This window comes from Capsicum annuum, chromosome 3 (genome assembly GCF_002878395.1).
Source record: "Capsicum annuum cultivar UCD-10X-F1 chromosome 3, UCD10Xv1.1, whole genome shotgun sequence".
In the NCBI taxonomy this organism is placed as follows: domain Eukaryota; kingdom Viridiplantae; phylum Streptophyta; class Magnoliopsida; order Solanales; family Solanaceae; genus Capsicum; species Capsicum annuum.
In genome coordinates, this window is record NC_061113.1 from 250,381,754 (window position 1) to 250,395,433 (window position 13,680).

Genomic DNA, 13,680 nt, shown 5'->3' on the forward strand with positions numbered 1-13,680 from the left:
TCATATAAGATGTCAAGTTAATTTAAAACATCCATAGTTAATTTATTATTTTTTTGGTCTATTTTTCCTTTTTTATTAAATATTATTAATTTTCTTAATACTTAAATGATTTAAGTATTAATTTGGGGTGAAATAGTAAAATTACGGTTGAAGTAGCTGAAATAGACATGTCATAAATGTCTATTTTATTTTTTATTAATTATTATTAATTTTCTAACACATAAATAACATATAATAATTAATTATGAATCATATAGTAAAACCACGGATGAAGGGCATGACGACCTTCACTTGCTTCCTTCACTCTTCTATATATTAGAACTAGATATCCAGGGGGCCATGCTAGCGAAGGCCCAATATATGTTTTTTTTTTAAAATCTCATATTATGTAATACAAATAAAATTTGGATAATCAATTATATTTTTAGTATGTTTTTAAAAATTTTCAGCTTTTAGCCATTGTAATTTATAATACTTTTTCAGCATTGTATTTTACTATTTTAAATTGTTAGCTATTGTAATTTTATAATATTTTCCTTGTTCAAATTTTTGTGGCATTGATAGTCAATTATATGTTAAAATAATTTAAATTTTTAATTATTGTGATTTATAATATTTTTATTCTAATTCAAGGGATACTGATATAATTTCGAGAGTCAATTAAATATTACGATTGAAGTAGTGAAGCAGGCCTTTCCTAAATGACTCGTAATAACTAATTAAGAGTGATATAACAAAATTGTTATAAAAAAATACATGTGAAAAAAAATTTAAGTGGTATCATGTAAAATGTCAAATTAATTTAAAATATCAAAGGTTAATTTAGAATTTTAAGTCTATTTTATCTTTTTTATAAATATTATTAATTTTTTATTACTTAGGTAACTTATAATAATTAAATAGTGGTGATATAGTAAAATTATGGTTAAAACAGTTAAAGCTTCACAAATATTTATTTTATTTTTTTATAATAATATTAATTTTTTAATACATAAATAATTTATTATAATTTATTAAAGTGATATAATAAAATTACGGAACAAATAGATTGCTAAAAGTGATAACCGCCGGTTGCCTGCTTTGGCTATCAGCTAGCTGACGCTTATATGAGGTAGTAAAGTAAAGTAATTAGACTAAATGAATATACAAGTTTCTTATTCAAAGCCGGTACAGTGTATGTGTTGAAAGTCAAGATATACATTCATCACATTACTCCTCAATATGATAATAAATTTGATACTAAATTATAACTTTAACCTTAAACTTTGCGGTGTACAAATATGATCTTTAACTATTTAAAACTTTACAAATATGACCTCTGATTCTACGTAGAAAAACGCATGTTCAACACGCAAAACTGGGCGCATCCAGGTTAAAATCTAAGGGCATAATACATAAATATGACCCTAAATTTGACATTAAATTTATAACTTTGACCTAAAACTTTAACAGTGCACAAATATGACATTTAACTATTCAAAATTGCACAAATATGATCTTTAAATGACTTTTTACTATTATTTTTTCATTATTTCCGACTCACAGATGAAAATGGCATCTAATTTCTTTTGTCATTGTGGAAAAAGAGAAATATTGAAGATTTATTAATTAGGTGGGTCAACCTTATACGAAAAAATCGCACGGGTATGTATATATTTTATAAAGCAAAGGGCGAATTTATGTTATATAATATATCTAAATATAATTTATTTAAATATTAAATTTAAGATGAAACCATACTAATAATAAAAAAAATTATAGTTTTAATAAAACGTTATTAAATTAACGTTATTAAGGATAGTAGTAGTAGTATATTAAATTAACGTTATTAAAATGTTAGTATTAAATTAACATTATCAAAACGTTATTAAATTAACGCAGGGCGGACCTACGTGGTTGTTATGGGGTTCACCTGAACCCCCTCGGTAAAAAGATTACGTTGTATATATAAGGTAGAAAATCTATATTTATGTACATATATTAGTGTTGAACCACATGAAACAAGGCACTTAGATAGCCTAGTGATGTTATTTGCTCTTCTTGGACGCTTCCTTCAACCTACTGCGCGGGTTCGATCCTTGCTAGTGACTTTTTTTTAATAAAAAAAAGCTGGGTGCTGCTATAGAAATAAATAAATAAATAAATAAATAAATAATAATAATAATAATAATAATAATAAATACCAACCCTTTTGTAAGTAATTACACTCTCTTCCACCTTTTTAATTACGTTACTCTCTCTCCCTATTAATAGACATAACATAGCCGACATAGACATAGCATTCTGTGTATATGTTGGGATTTTTGTAATATGTTTAGGGAGTTGAGATTTTTTGTAATATTGGAAACATAAGTTGTGTATTTGTGTAATTTTTAGTAATAATAATAATAATAATAAAAATAAAAACGACATCGTTTTAACACAAAAAGCAAAACTTTGACAGTGCACAAATATGACATTTAACTATTCAAAACTGCACAAATATGACCTTTAACTATTCAAAACTGCATAAATATGACCTCTCTCCAAGTCAATCCTTTTAATGACATGGCACCGTAGGATTGGATGAGCTTTCCAAGTAGGCGCGAGTAAAACTCACGCATGGGGTTGCAAAATCGGAGATCATATTTGTTCAGGTTTTGAATAGTTAAAGTTATTTGTACATTATGCCCTCAATTTCTCATCATCGTGATGATGTATATTATGACATAATATGGATACGTCTACTCTTCATACTAAACAACCTTTATTCATAGATTGTACTGTTGTGGAGTGTTGGGCCCTAGCAGATATCTACAAGAACAGTGATAATTCACATTGCCCTTTCCTTAAATTTCTCCTTTATATAAATGAAAAACCTACTCTTCAAACTTTCCAAGAACAATTTATCATTCATTCTACTTGGGTCATATAAAGTAAATACAACAACTGAAATGGAAACCAGTAGTAAGTGCAAGACTAGCTCAGAAAAGCTAGACCGGAAAACACAGGAAAAAAATAGAAGAACACAAATGAAGTATCTTTCTTCTAAGCTCTTTTCTCTCATTCCTCCTCACCACCACCAGTCTACAAAGGTATTTTTCGTTGTTACTTAAAGCTTATAAGAGAAAATATTATAGTACATGTTTAATGTATATGCATCATTACAAATTAAAGTGCTTAGAGGAGCTAGCACTTTGCTAAATAGTTGTATAGTTATCAGAAGGCCGTCTATGTACTCAGCCGTAATAGGCTGCTAGGGCTTTACTTACGGGTTTGACGATCGCCAGTAATTAACATTAGTCCAAACTCTATATTCGTATTAGAAGAATTCATTAAATGCTTACAAATATTTTGTATGTATTTAATTTTGAGATATATATGGTTTTACCTTTGGGAGTGTTTAGTTACTTTTCATAAATGTTCTTTAAAAGCACAGGCATGTCTAATTCATTTCAATTAATGTCCTTAGCTATATGTAGGTTGTTAATTTTCCTTGACATGCTAGTGAAACAATATAATTTCAGGAGATGCTGACACAACAAGACCAAATTGATCAAGCCATTAGTTACATTGAGAAATTAAAAGAACGAGTAGAGGTATTAAAGAAAAGGAAGGATGAGGTGGTAGCACAAGGCAGAGGTGATCATTCAAAGAAATTCATGCTTACAACTACTTGTACTACAACAAAAATAGCTATGGTTGATGTTAAAGAGTTGGGTTCAACTTTAGAGGTCATTTTAGTGAGTGGCTTGGAAAAGAAGTTCACCATGCAAGAGGTTATAAACATCATAGAGGAAGAAGGAGCTCAAGTTGTTTCCGCTAGTTATTCAACAATTGCCGATAAAGTTTACTATACGATCCACGCTCAGGTAATTTATCCTTTGTTTCAATTTACGTGTATTACTGTCCTCTTTAATTTGTTTTAGAAAAAAAAGGAATATAAGTTTTATTAGTATGAAAGATGATAGAAAATAATGTAGTTAATTAGCTAGTAAAATTGAATAACTAAATTAAACAACGTTTTTCTTGTAATCTCATGTTTGCAGGTGAAAATTACGAGATTAGGGGTTGATGCATCGGGGATCTATTTGAGATTACAAAAGCTGGTTTGCTAGTTTAGTTTTATATCAACAAGGAAATACTATTAGGGGACTTTGGTTGGGAAAGAGTTATTTTGACATAATTAATTTTGGGATTAGTTATTCCATCATGTATATGGAACAACTTATTCCATCACTATATTGTAAATGGTGGGATAAATGATCTCGATGCTAACTAATACATCCAATCAAATATGGAATAAAATAATCCTTCATTTTATCCCGAAACTACTTATCCCTTATACCTCACACCAAACGACTCCTTAGAATTTGACCTAAATTTCACCTGATTTTCTATCAGAATTAAAATTACTTTTATTGATGGAAAAAGGTTTCGTTGTTAAAAAGAATCTCTTTTCCATTAGGTTTAATTTATTATTTCTTAGGAAGGATTTTGTAGTTTTATAAATAGAAAATATCTCTTCTAAAAGTATAACACAACATCCACTCATCAAAGAGAATAGTCATCAAAGAGTTTTGTTTAATGGAAATTTTCTCTTTCATTAGTTTTTCATGTTTTTAAATATTATGTTTTATATATTGACGAATTGGTCAAATCATAAATAATATTATATTTTTTAGTTTAGTTTTGTGTCACCTGAATTATGGTCTTCATAATTTATAAATTATAAACTTACGCATGGCATACTCTCGATTTCGAACCAACAAATTAAGTACGTCATACAACGACGTTTCAGGGAAAAAAACATAGAATGTTCTTCAAGTTTTGCATGCTTATTGTATTGGTAAAAATATATTAAAATATTATCGCGCACGTGACGAACACAAAGACGTCTATGATCACCCGCGAATGGTTGAGTACAGGAGTTTCCAATTGGACGCGTTGTGCACAAAGGCAGACGTTCTAACTTATTTTTGCTCCGTTTAGGATTTAGATATGTTGTTCATTCATCAAACATAAGTCTAAACTTTTTCTCCACAGTGAACTTGCTCAATTAACCAAAAGTACTTAAATATATTGCCCATCAAACATAAATTTTAGAGACATTTCAAGATATTGAACCTATTCAATTGACTGCAAGTTGTGTCCTATAGATAAACATTAGAACTTATAAAGCAGGAATAAGAATTTAAGACCGACGACACTAGCCGTAATTTCTTCCTAAATTGTGCATATTTGGGACGATCGATCCATACGATTGTAGTCAGGATAGAGGATAACCCATATATAAGGATCAAGTTTCGAGATTCCATTTAATCTCATTAATTCCAGCTGCCATGATCTTCGCCCCGTGTCAACTGAAACGTGAAGAGCTATAGGAATATAAGGATTATCACTTCCCTACGATTGTATCATTTGATTTTGACTATGTCCATTGAAAACATTACAATTATTCTTTGGAAAGCCGACGTTCATTTCTACTCATTAATTACCAAAAAAAAAAATTATATCTGATCTAGGACTAGGAGGATCAATAAGAATCTCTCTTTTACCATTCTGTTAATTAATTAATTATTACTCTCTTTGTCCTAATTCTTAATTTGACTTGGCATGAAGTTTAAGAAAAAAAGAAAGAGTTATGAAATTGTGGTCTAAAATAAGTGTAAAACATTTGTGTTGTTGTAAATCATTTTATTAAGGATAAAAGAAATATTTTAACATTAAATTGTTACTAACTATATGATTCTGTCAGTCATTTTAACTATATGAATGTGTCATTCTTTTTTAGACTAACTATAAATCGTAATTTCAATTATTTATCCACTGCTTCATCGAATACTAAAGAATTAACATTATCTAGATTAATTATACCGATGATTTTTTATTTATTTATTATGCATTATCTTTCATTCCGTAGTGTATATATATATATGTAATGTTAGTGTCTATCTCTGATTATGACCGATTATTTTTACATACTATATACTATATGCACATGTAATGCTAGTGTCCATCTATGATTATGACTGATTATTCGTAGTCAAAAAAATAGGTCGAAAATAACAGCTAAAAAAAAAGCCGTAAGCAAAAAGGGTGTTGTTTTTCTCTGATTATGAAAGAATTGGGGAATCACCATTGTTAAATATAATGACCACAAAAGAGACAAAAGGTATAGACTTGAAGTCAAACGGTTTTTGCTTCCATCACTACCCTTCACCAACAATTCTAAGCATGAGTTTGACCATATAATTTAGAGGTAAATTTGATATTTTAATTTTAAAATTGGTATTTGTTTGGGATAATAAATTGTTTTCATTCTAATTTAATATTCTGATTTTACATGTCAAATTCAGCTTAAAGATTGGATTTTAATTTTTAAAAAGAGTTTAAACTTGACTAATTTAGTTTATAATTTATAAAAAGGATTCATAATTTTGAATTTTACAGCAAAAAAAAAAGAAAAGGACCCCGTGCTTAGTGGCAAAAGATTGTATGTTCTATGTGGGAGGATTATATTAATAAAATAGCTAGTTATTATTATTCTTGATTTATGATCTAATCTTTGAAAAATATAATTATTTGTTGATAATTTGTGCTCTAATACAGTGGCGGAGTCAGGATATTCATTAAGGGGTTCATAAGTGAACATACGAATTAACTGAAGGGGGTTCAATAGCTAATATATATACATAAAATATAATTTTAACCATGTATATCTAGCATAATTTTTCGCCGAATGGTGTTCGAATGAATCCCTCGGCAAAGGGTAGATCCGCCACTGCTCTAATATAAAAGAGACATGGAGATATCTAATTTATTAATGTGATGCCTGCCTTACGATATTCTGATACTTTATTTATAAACTATGATTTGCTCATTTTGATAAGATTATATGAAAGTTGGAAAAGTTTTGGACAGTTTTCATAAATTATATTTTGAACAGTTTTCATAAATTATGGATTTTTATATTTATAAGAAGAAACTTTAAGATTCAAATTACATGTCTTAACAAAATTTTAACTTTAAATCCAAAAAAAAACCTTAAAATTATTTAGAGTTACTTGTTGTTGGAGGTCACATCGACTTTGCATAAAGCAAGTAGTCTTTTATAATTTTTTAAATAATTTCACTTCAAAAGTTAGTTTTACGATGAACACATGTTATGTTATCATGCTTGAGCTGGTAAGATCGGTAATGTGTGGTTGCTTTTTTTGTCCTACATCGGTTATGAGTTGAAAAGTTCATCCTTTTCATATAATTTTAGTAATTATTACCTCAATACTCATCTAATAATTTACAGAGTTAAAGTAACCCCTTTCTCATCAAGAATTTCATAGTATTTTATTCAAGCTTCTAGAATCAAATTTTGGGCGTATAAAGTATCTCATTAACTAGAAATGAATCTTCTTTTTAGTCTTGACCAGTATCTTTCACATAAGATTTATCCTAATAAATGATAGTATATTATAGTAATTTATAGCCGTCTCCTGGGTTTTTAACTAATACTACTGACTAATAGGCTTTTACAATTGCACACGTGAAAATTGAGACATGTGAATCTCAAATCTAGAAGTTTTCAGGAAGCCCACTTGTTAAGAAATTAGACTGGAACTACAATCTTCCTTTGTCATCAAATTTCAAAACCACGTGCGGCTGCTTACTACTCGTTTTGCTGTCAAGACTCCCACGTCGTAGTTCAAAGGAATTGATGGTCTTTTCGTGACTTGGCTGATTTACACTAAGTTTGACTCAAAATTCATAATAAAAGAGAAAAAAAAAAAAAACATAAATAACATTCCTTAGATAGAAAATTACAAGTTATATTAATACTTTCAACTTTGCAAATTATAGCAAAAAAATCATTTATAAAAGAAAAAAAAAAAACATTTTTTTAGTGATTTAAAATAAGAAAAAAATAATTTTAATATTTGAAAAATATATTACATACCCATAAAGGGGGATTACAGTTATGACAGATATCAATCATCCCTTAATCTTTTCTAAAACGATTTTGTTTCAAATTGATTAACATCAAAACGGTTTTATAATTAAATTACCTTGTCTTCCTGATTGAATGAAGTAAATAAGCAAATTCACATTTTCTAATCTCTCCTCTAATCCCTCATCTTCTTCTTTTCTACATCTTCTCTATTTCTCTGTTTTCTTTATTAATATTAGTCAAGTACACATAGAATTCACAGATTATAACAATTAGATAACAAAACTTTGGTCTATCAACTTTTTTAATTATGAATACTGGATGTGAGCATTTAGAAGATTCATTTTAAATTAAGAGTGCATAATTTTGTAATAAACATATTGCAAATCATTAGCATTTGAGGGCTCTAGGATTGGGGGAAAAAAGGAGAAATTTTACTTAGAGATGCAAAATTAGGGTCTTAATTATTCAATTTAAAGAAATAATAAAACTAGTAATAGTGTTTTAACAAAACATATATGAACACAGTAAACACATCAGTCACATACACAAAACATACAATTACCTTGTCGTATTTATACAGAAAAAATATAAAAATGATATTTACAACACATATAATTCTGTGGTTACATGCATTTTGCATGTGTATGTTATTGTATATCTAGTGATACATTGAATATACAAATAACATACATTCGACATAATTATTCCACCACCGTCAATGAAAACGAATATTTGTTTGACATATGTTAAGTGTATATCTTTTGTGTCACTGTACATACACTGATATACATACAATATATAAGTACACTCAATTGAGCATATCACTATATGTTTGTGTATATGTCTTGTGCATGTTAATATATGTGAAAAATATTTCAAATAGGTATGAAGGTCAAAATATGTGTATATGACATGTAATATAAGTATGCATATATTTAGAATATAATTTGAAAGAATCAAAATGTTACTAATTGCAGAATCGAAAATATAATATTCATGTCAAATGTTACTAATTGCAGAATCGAAAAATGTATAATTTGATGTAGTTTATATCAAATTTAATATCATTTGATGCAACTTAGTTCATTTCAATTTCATTCAACAATGTAAGATGCGAAACAAATGTTAAAGTTGCATAACATTATATAAATACTACTTAAATATAAAAACTAAACTTTGTTCATACCAACAATCTTAGAAAAACAAATAGTAATAACCAAATAAGTATACATAAAAATGCAATATCTATGTCTATGTATGCCTCCACACTTGAATTTTTTGGTTTGAGTAATGAAATCTCATCCTCAAAATCGAAGTCTGACACTTGTTCACTAACCATATTCTTTCGCTTATAATTCATCTTATCTTGAGGAATAACAATCTTTTTGTTGAGATTTTTTTCAGTATGCATGTTCAAATTAAACTTTTCCGATGGTTCATCAATAAACGAAACTTCAATTTTATCGGGCAAACACTGATTTTGCTTCTTTTTGTAAGACCCACTTTCAATAAAAAAAATTTATACTTAGATAGAAGAGATGGAGTGAAATAACCTAAATCAAATGAACGCTAGTATTCTTGATTATTCTAGGACTTCTACGCGAAGGAGTAGAGTCAAATTTGAATTTAGACATGACAAATTTGGGGTTATGACTTATGAATATCTATCACAATGGAGAATGAAAAACCACAAATAGATCAATTTTGAATTTTTACACTAAGAAGATGAATATCGGAGCCTCAATTTTTTTGTCAAGAAAAATCTTGAGTATGTTAATGGAGAACCGAGTTTTAATAAAATTTTGAAGGTTGAGTGTGTGAATGGAGAAAGAAAAAAGTGTTTCTGAATTTTTTTTGGAGAATTAAAAAGTTTTTTATGTCATAATACACTTCTTCTTTCAATAAAGTCTTCTAATAAAAGTGTGCAATCTTTTAAATAAAATATAATATATATTTACCATAATTATCAATATACTATTTAAGGAAAATATTGATTACAATCCTATAAATATGAAACTGATTTTAAATTATATTATTAAAAAAAATTAAAAAAACAATAAAAATAATATATATATTAATAAGTTGCTATAACTTGCAATGAAATTGCTATTAATCCAATTGTATAAAAGTGTTGCTAAAATTTATAATTTTGAATCTAATAATACTATATGGGATAATTTTCTTATAGTAAAATGGGTGTCAAATTTCCTAATATTGGGCTTTCATAAGGCCCTGGGTCCACAATATTAAACATTTGACGTAACTAGTTTATTCAACATTTATGAATTCAGCTTCTCTTCATTTTCACTCTCTTCATTTTTCTCAAGTTCCTATCTTAATTGGTGACATATGACATACTTCAAATTGAATGAGTAAGATTTAACTATTCTAAAGTACATCTCTAATAGAGCTGTCAAAATGGGTTGGCCCAACTCTAGCGGGCTAGAGAATTAAATGGGTTAGGATGGGCTAGCCCTTTTAACTAAAGAGACTTTAAAATAGCAGCTCAACCCAATCCTAAACGGGTTGCGGGTTGGGACTGGTTGGCCCTTCAGAAAAAATAAAAGCAACACAAAACATAATAAATGAAAATATTATAAGTACTAGACTAACATCAACTTTTATGATTTCACTTTAATATATCTCCTACTAGTTTTTAACATGTTATAGGCATCTTATTAATACCTTTAAGGGTCGTTAGGTTGGGAAAGGATTATCCCAGGATAATTAATCTCGAAATTAGTTATTCTACCATGCATGCAGATAATTTATCTCATCACTATGATGTAAATGGTGCGATAAATAATGTCGGTATTCACTAATACCTCACACCAAACATGGAATTAAATCGTCCTTTATTTTATCTCGAACTATTTATCCTTTATACCTCACACCAAATGATCCCTTAATTGTAATTAACTCATGGCATTTAATGTAATAAGCAAAGAAATGATGATTAGCTGTAAATTCCATAGAAAAATTCTAATATGATTAAGATAATAAATACAAATATACATAAAGTATCTATATAAAAGCAGCAAGATTATAACAGAAGAAAGCCTAAATTTAAAGAACAGCGTATTGCATTAAGCAAAGACAATAACTACTAAGTCATCACGAGTAAAAACAACTTTTTGAAGTTCACGACTAAAAATAGATTACCAGCCATTTCAAACGCACACTAAGATCTTTCAAAAAATTATTATCAATCAAAGAATGATAAAAAAAAAAATTAGTAGCTAGTTAATTGACAAAATTCTAATTCTTAATAAATAAATGACCAACTTAAAATTATTTTTAATATTTTAGCCTATGAGCTGGCCTCTGAGGTCGATGAGCCAAGTGAGGCTGGGCTTATAAGCCTCGTTTCTAAATGGGTTGAAAAAACTTAGCCCAACCCTACTTAATTAAAGGGTTGGGTTAGGCCGGCCTCACGAGCCAAGACCATTTTGACAACTCTAATCTCTAACCATGATTTAGATAATAAATATATTATATATCTAATTTTACAAAAAAAAAAAATTGTGATCCAGCATTCTTAGAAATATGTCCATAACTTCCTACCTTTTTTTCCTACACAAGAATTTCATCTTTTAATTTCTTTGTCAAATATTTTTTTTTTATTGTCTATTTTTTGGAACTTTTTGTTTAACAATTATCTATTTTATTTTCTTTATAGTAGGTGAAATAAAGTAGGAGAAATAATCGACTCCTCTATTTTAGATTAATTTTTATCATCTTTTTGGAAACTTTTTCTTAAAAATTAGATATTGTAGTTTCTTTAAAATAGGTGAAATAAAATAGGGAGAAAATGAGAGAGATCTCCCGTATTCTAAAAATATATTTTTTTAATTTTTTTTTAAAAGATTTTTCTTTAACAATTATGTATTTTATTTTTAAAAAAATAGGTGAAATAAAATTGGAAAAATATGCATAGTGAAATAAAATAGGAGAACTTATAAGCTCTCCTACTTTATTTCACCTGCTTTAAAGAAAATAAAACAGATAATTGTTAAAAAAAATTTCAAAAAATAGATAATATAGAAATTAATTGAAAAAGAAATTAAAAGATGAAATTCTTGTGTAGGAAAAAAATAGGAAGAAAAAACTTTTTGTTGCTCTATTTATGGACAAGATAATATGTTGCTAATATTGTGGGGTTATAATAATTTTTTAAACTAAATATATAATTAACTATGTCATATATCCTCAATCAAGATAAAAAATTAAAAAAAATGGAGAGACTGAAAATGAAAAGGAGTCGAATCCAACATCTATGTATCTTCTTTACTCTCTTTTAAATAGGAAAAGAGTTTAATATATTCTTTTACGTATTAAAAATGGTAAATTACCTAAAACAACACCTTAACTTTTTAATATTACTTAAAATTCCATCCACCTAAACTAATTACAAAAATCCCTGCTAAACCACTTTACATGCTATTTTTCTGATACATTACTATCCACTTCACTAAACAACAAACAACTCCTAAAATTTTGCCTTAAATCACGATTTCATTGATTTAGATTACACCAAATCCCATGTTTAATGCAAAACCATCTTCCATTTGGTGTAATGTTCTTCCATTGACGCAAATTATTCCATAAATTTCGTGTTTGATTTTTAAGTTTATTAGTTCTAAAATTGAAGCAAATCATTTTTCAATTTTATGTTCTTTCACCATTTTAACAAAATTAATTGCCGGGTATTGGGCTTATTCAGTTGTTGCAACTCCTACTGAAGTTAATGTTGAGTTTGTGTCAGGTAACTTTGATTTTGAAGACAGTGATTTTAGTAAAAATAGATCTAAGTATCGAAACGATCTAACAATGATGAAGAAGTTACGGGATGTTGCTGAAAGTAATGAGAAAAAGCTTGTTGTTGCTGTTTCAAAGAGAAAAAGAATGTTGTTTCAAAGAGAAAAAGAAATAGAAAGAAAGTCGCCAAAAGAGATCCACTATCAAAGATATGATTTTTATGTATTTGATAGATGAATTTCACCCATATACATTATAATTATGTATCATAATACAAAATGTAACAAAAGATAATGTAAACGATGCATCCGATACATAACTGTAATGTTACAGAGATATTGGCTGCTTTATGATACATAGTAAAAGTTGTAAGTGCTTTGGGTTAATTTTCACCTGATATATTAAATATACTGAGTTTGATACATTGATCAAATTTTACTGAGATATTGCATGTTTTCTAATACATACTGAAATTTGCATGTTATTTGAGTTCTTTTACACCTGATACATTTAATATACTGAATTCGATACATCGATCTAACTTAGTGAGATATTTCATTATTTCTGATATATAATAAAAGTTGTGTGTGTTTTGGATACTTTTACACCCGATACATCCAATGTAATCATGTTATTTATGTTAAGAAATATATTATAAAAATAAATATATCTTTATTATTCTATTATGTTATATTATGTTCAATATTTCTGAACGCACGTGACGAAATATGTTATCAAATCCATTCCCACCTCATCCTATGAGGTTTGGTAGTTAGTGCAATCATAAATTTGCCATCGATATTAAAAATTTTGCGGGTAAAAGTACTCAAATTGTTTAAGCAGACATGCTTTGGTGTATTTCTTGATATGCCCAAATCGAATTTTTAAGGACAAATAATCAAATACTTGTTGATGCTTGAGCTTGTACAAAATAATCCAAATGAATTACACGTTTATGTAAAGAAAATATACTATAAAATTAAATTCTATAATAT

At 27.9% G+C, this 13,680-nt stretch overlaps 1 protein-coding gene across 1 annotated transcript; it reads left to right on the top strand.

Annotated features, from left to right (window-relative positions):
* The first annotated feature begins 2,896 nt into the window (after positions 1–2,896).
* Positions 2,897–4,537, top strand: LOC107865942 (transcription factor bHLH162-like). The gene is made up of 3 exons (XM_016712125.2): positions 2,897–3,074; positions 3,507–3,851; positions 4,029–4,537. The coding sequence occupies exons 1-3, from the start codon at positions 2,934–2,936 to the stop codon at positions 4,095–4,097; spliced, it is 555 nt and encodes a 184-aa protein (XP_016567611.1). The 5' UTR covers positions 2,897–2,933; the 3' UTR covers positions 4,098–4,537.
* Positions 4,538–13,680: the final 9,143 nt, after the last annotated feature.

Bases quoted from the DNA above. Each gene is read 5' to 3' on its own strand.
- LOC107865942 (XM_016712125.2), top strand. From the start codon at position 2,934: ATGGAAACCAGTAGTAAGTGCAAGACTAGCTCAGAAAAGCTAGACCGG. The intron at 3,075-3,506 runs GTATTTTTCGTT...ATATAATTTCAG, and splicing joins ACCACCACCAGTCTACAAAG to GAGATGCTGACACAACAAGA. The intron at 3,852-4,028 runs GTAATTTATCCT...TCATGTTTGCAG, and splicing joins ACTATACGATCCACGCTCAG to GTGAAAATTACGAGATTAGG.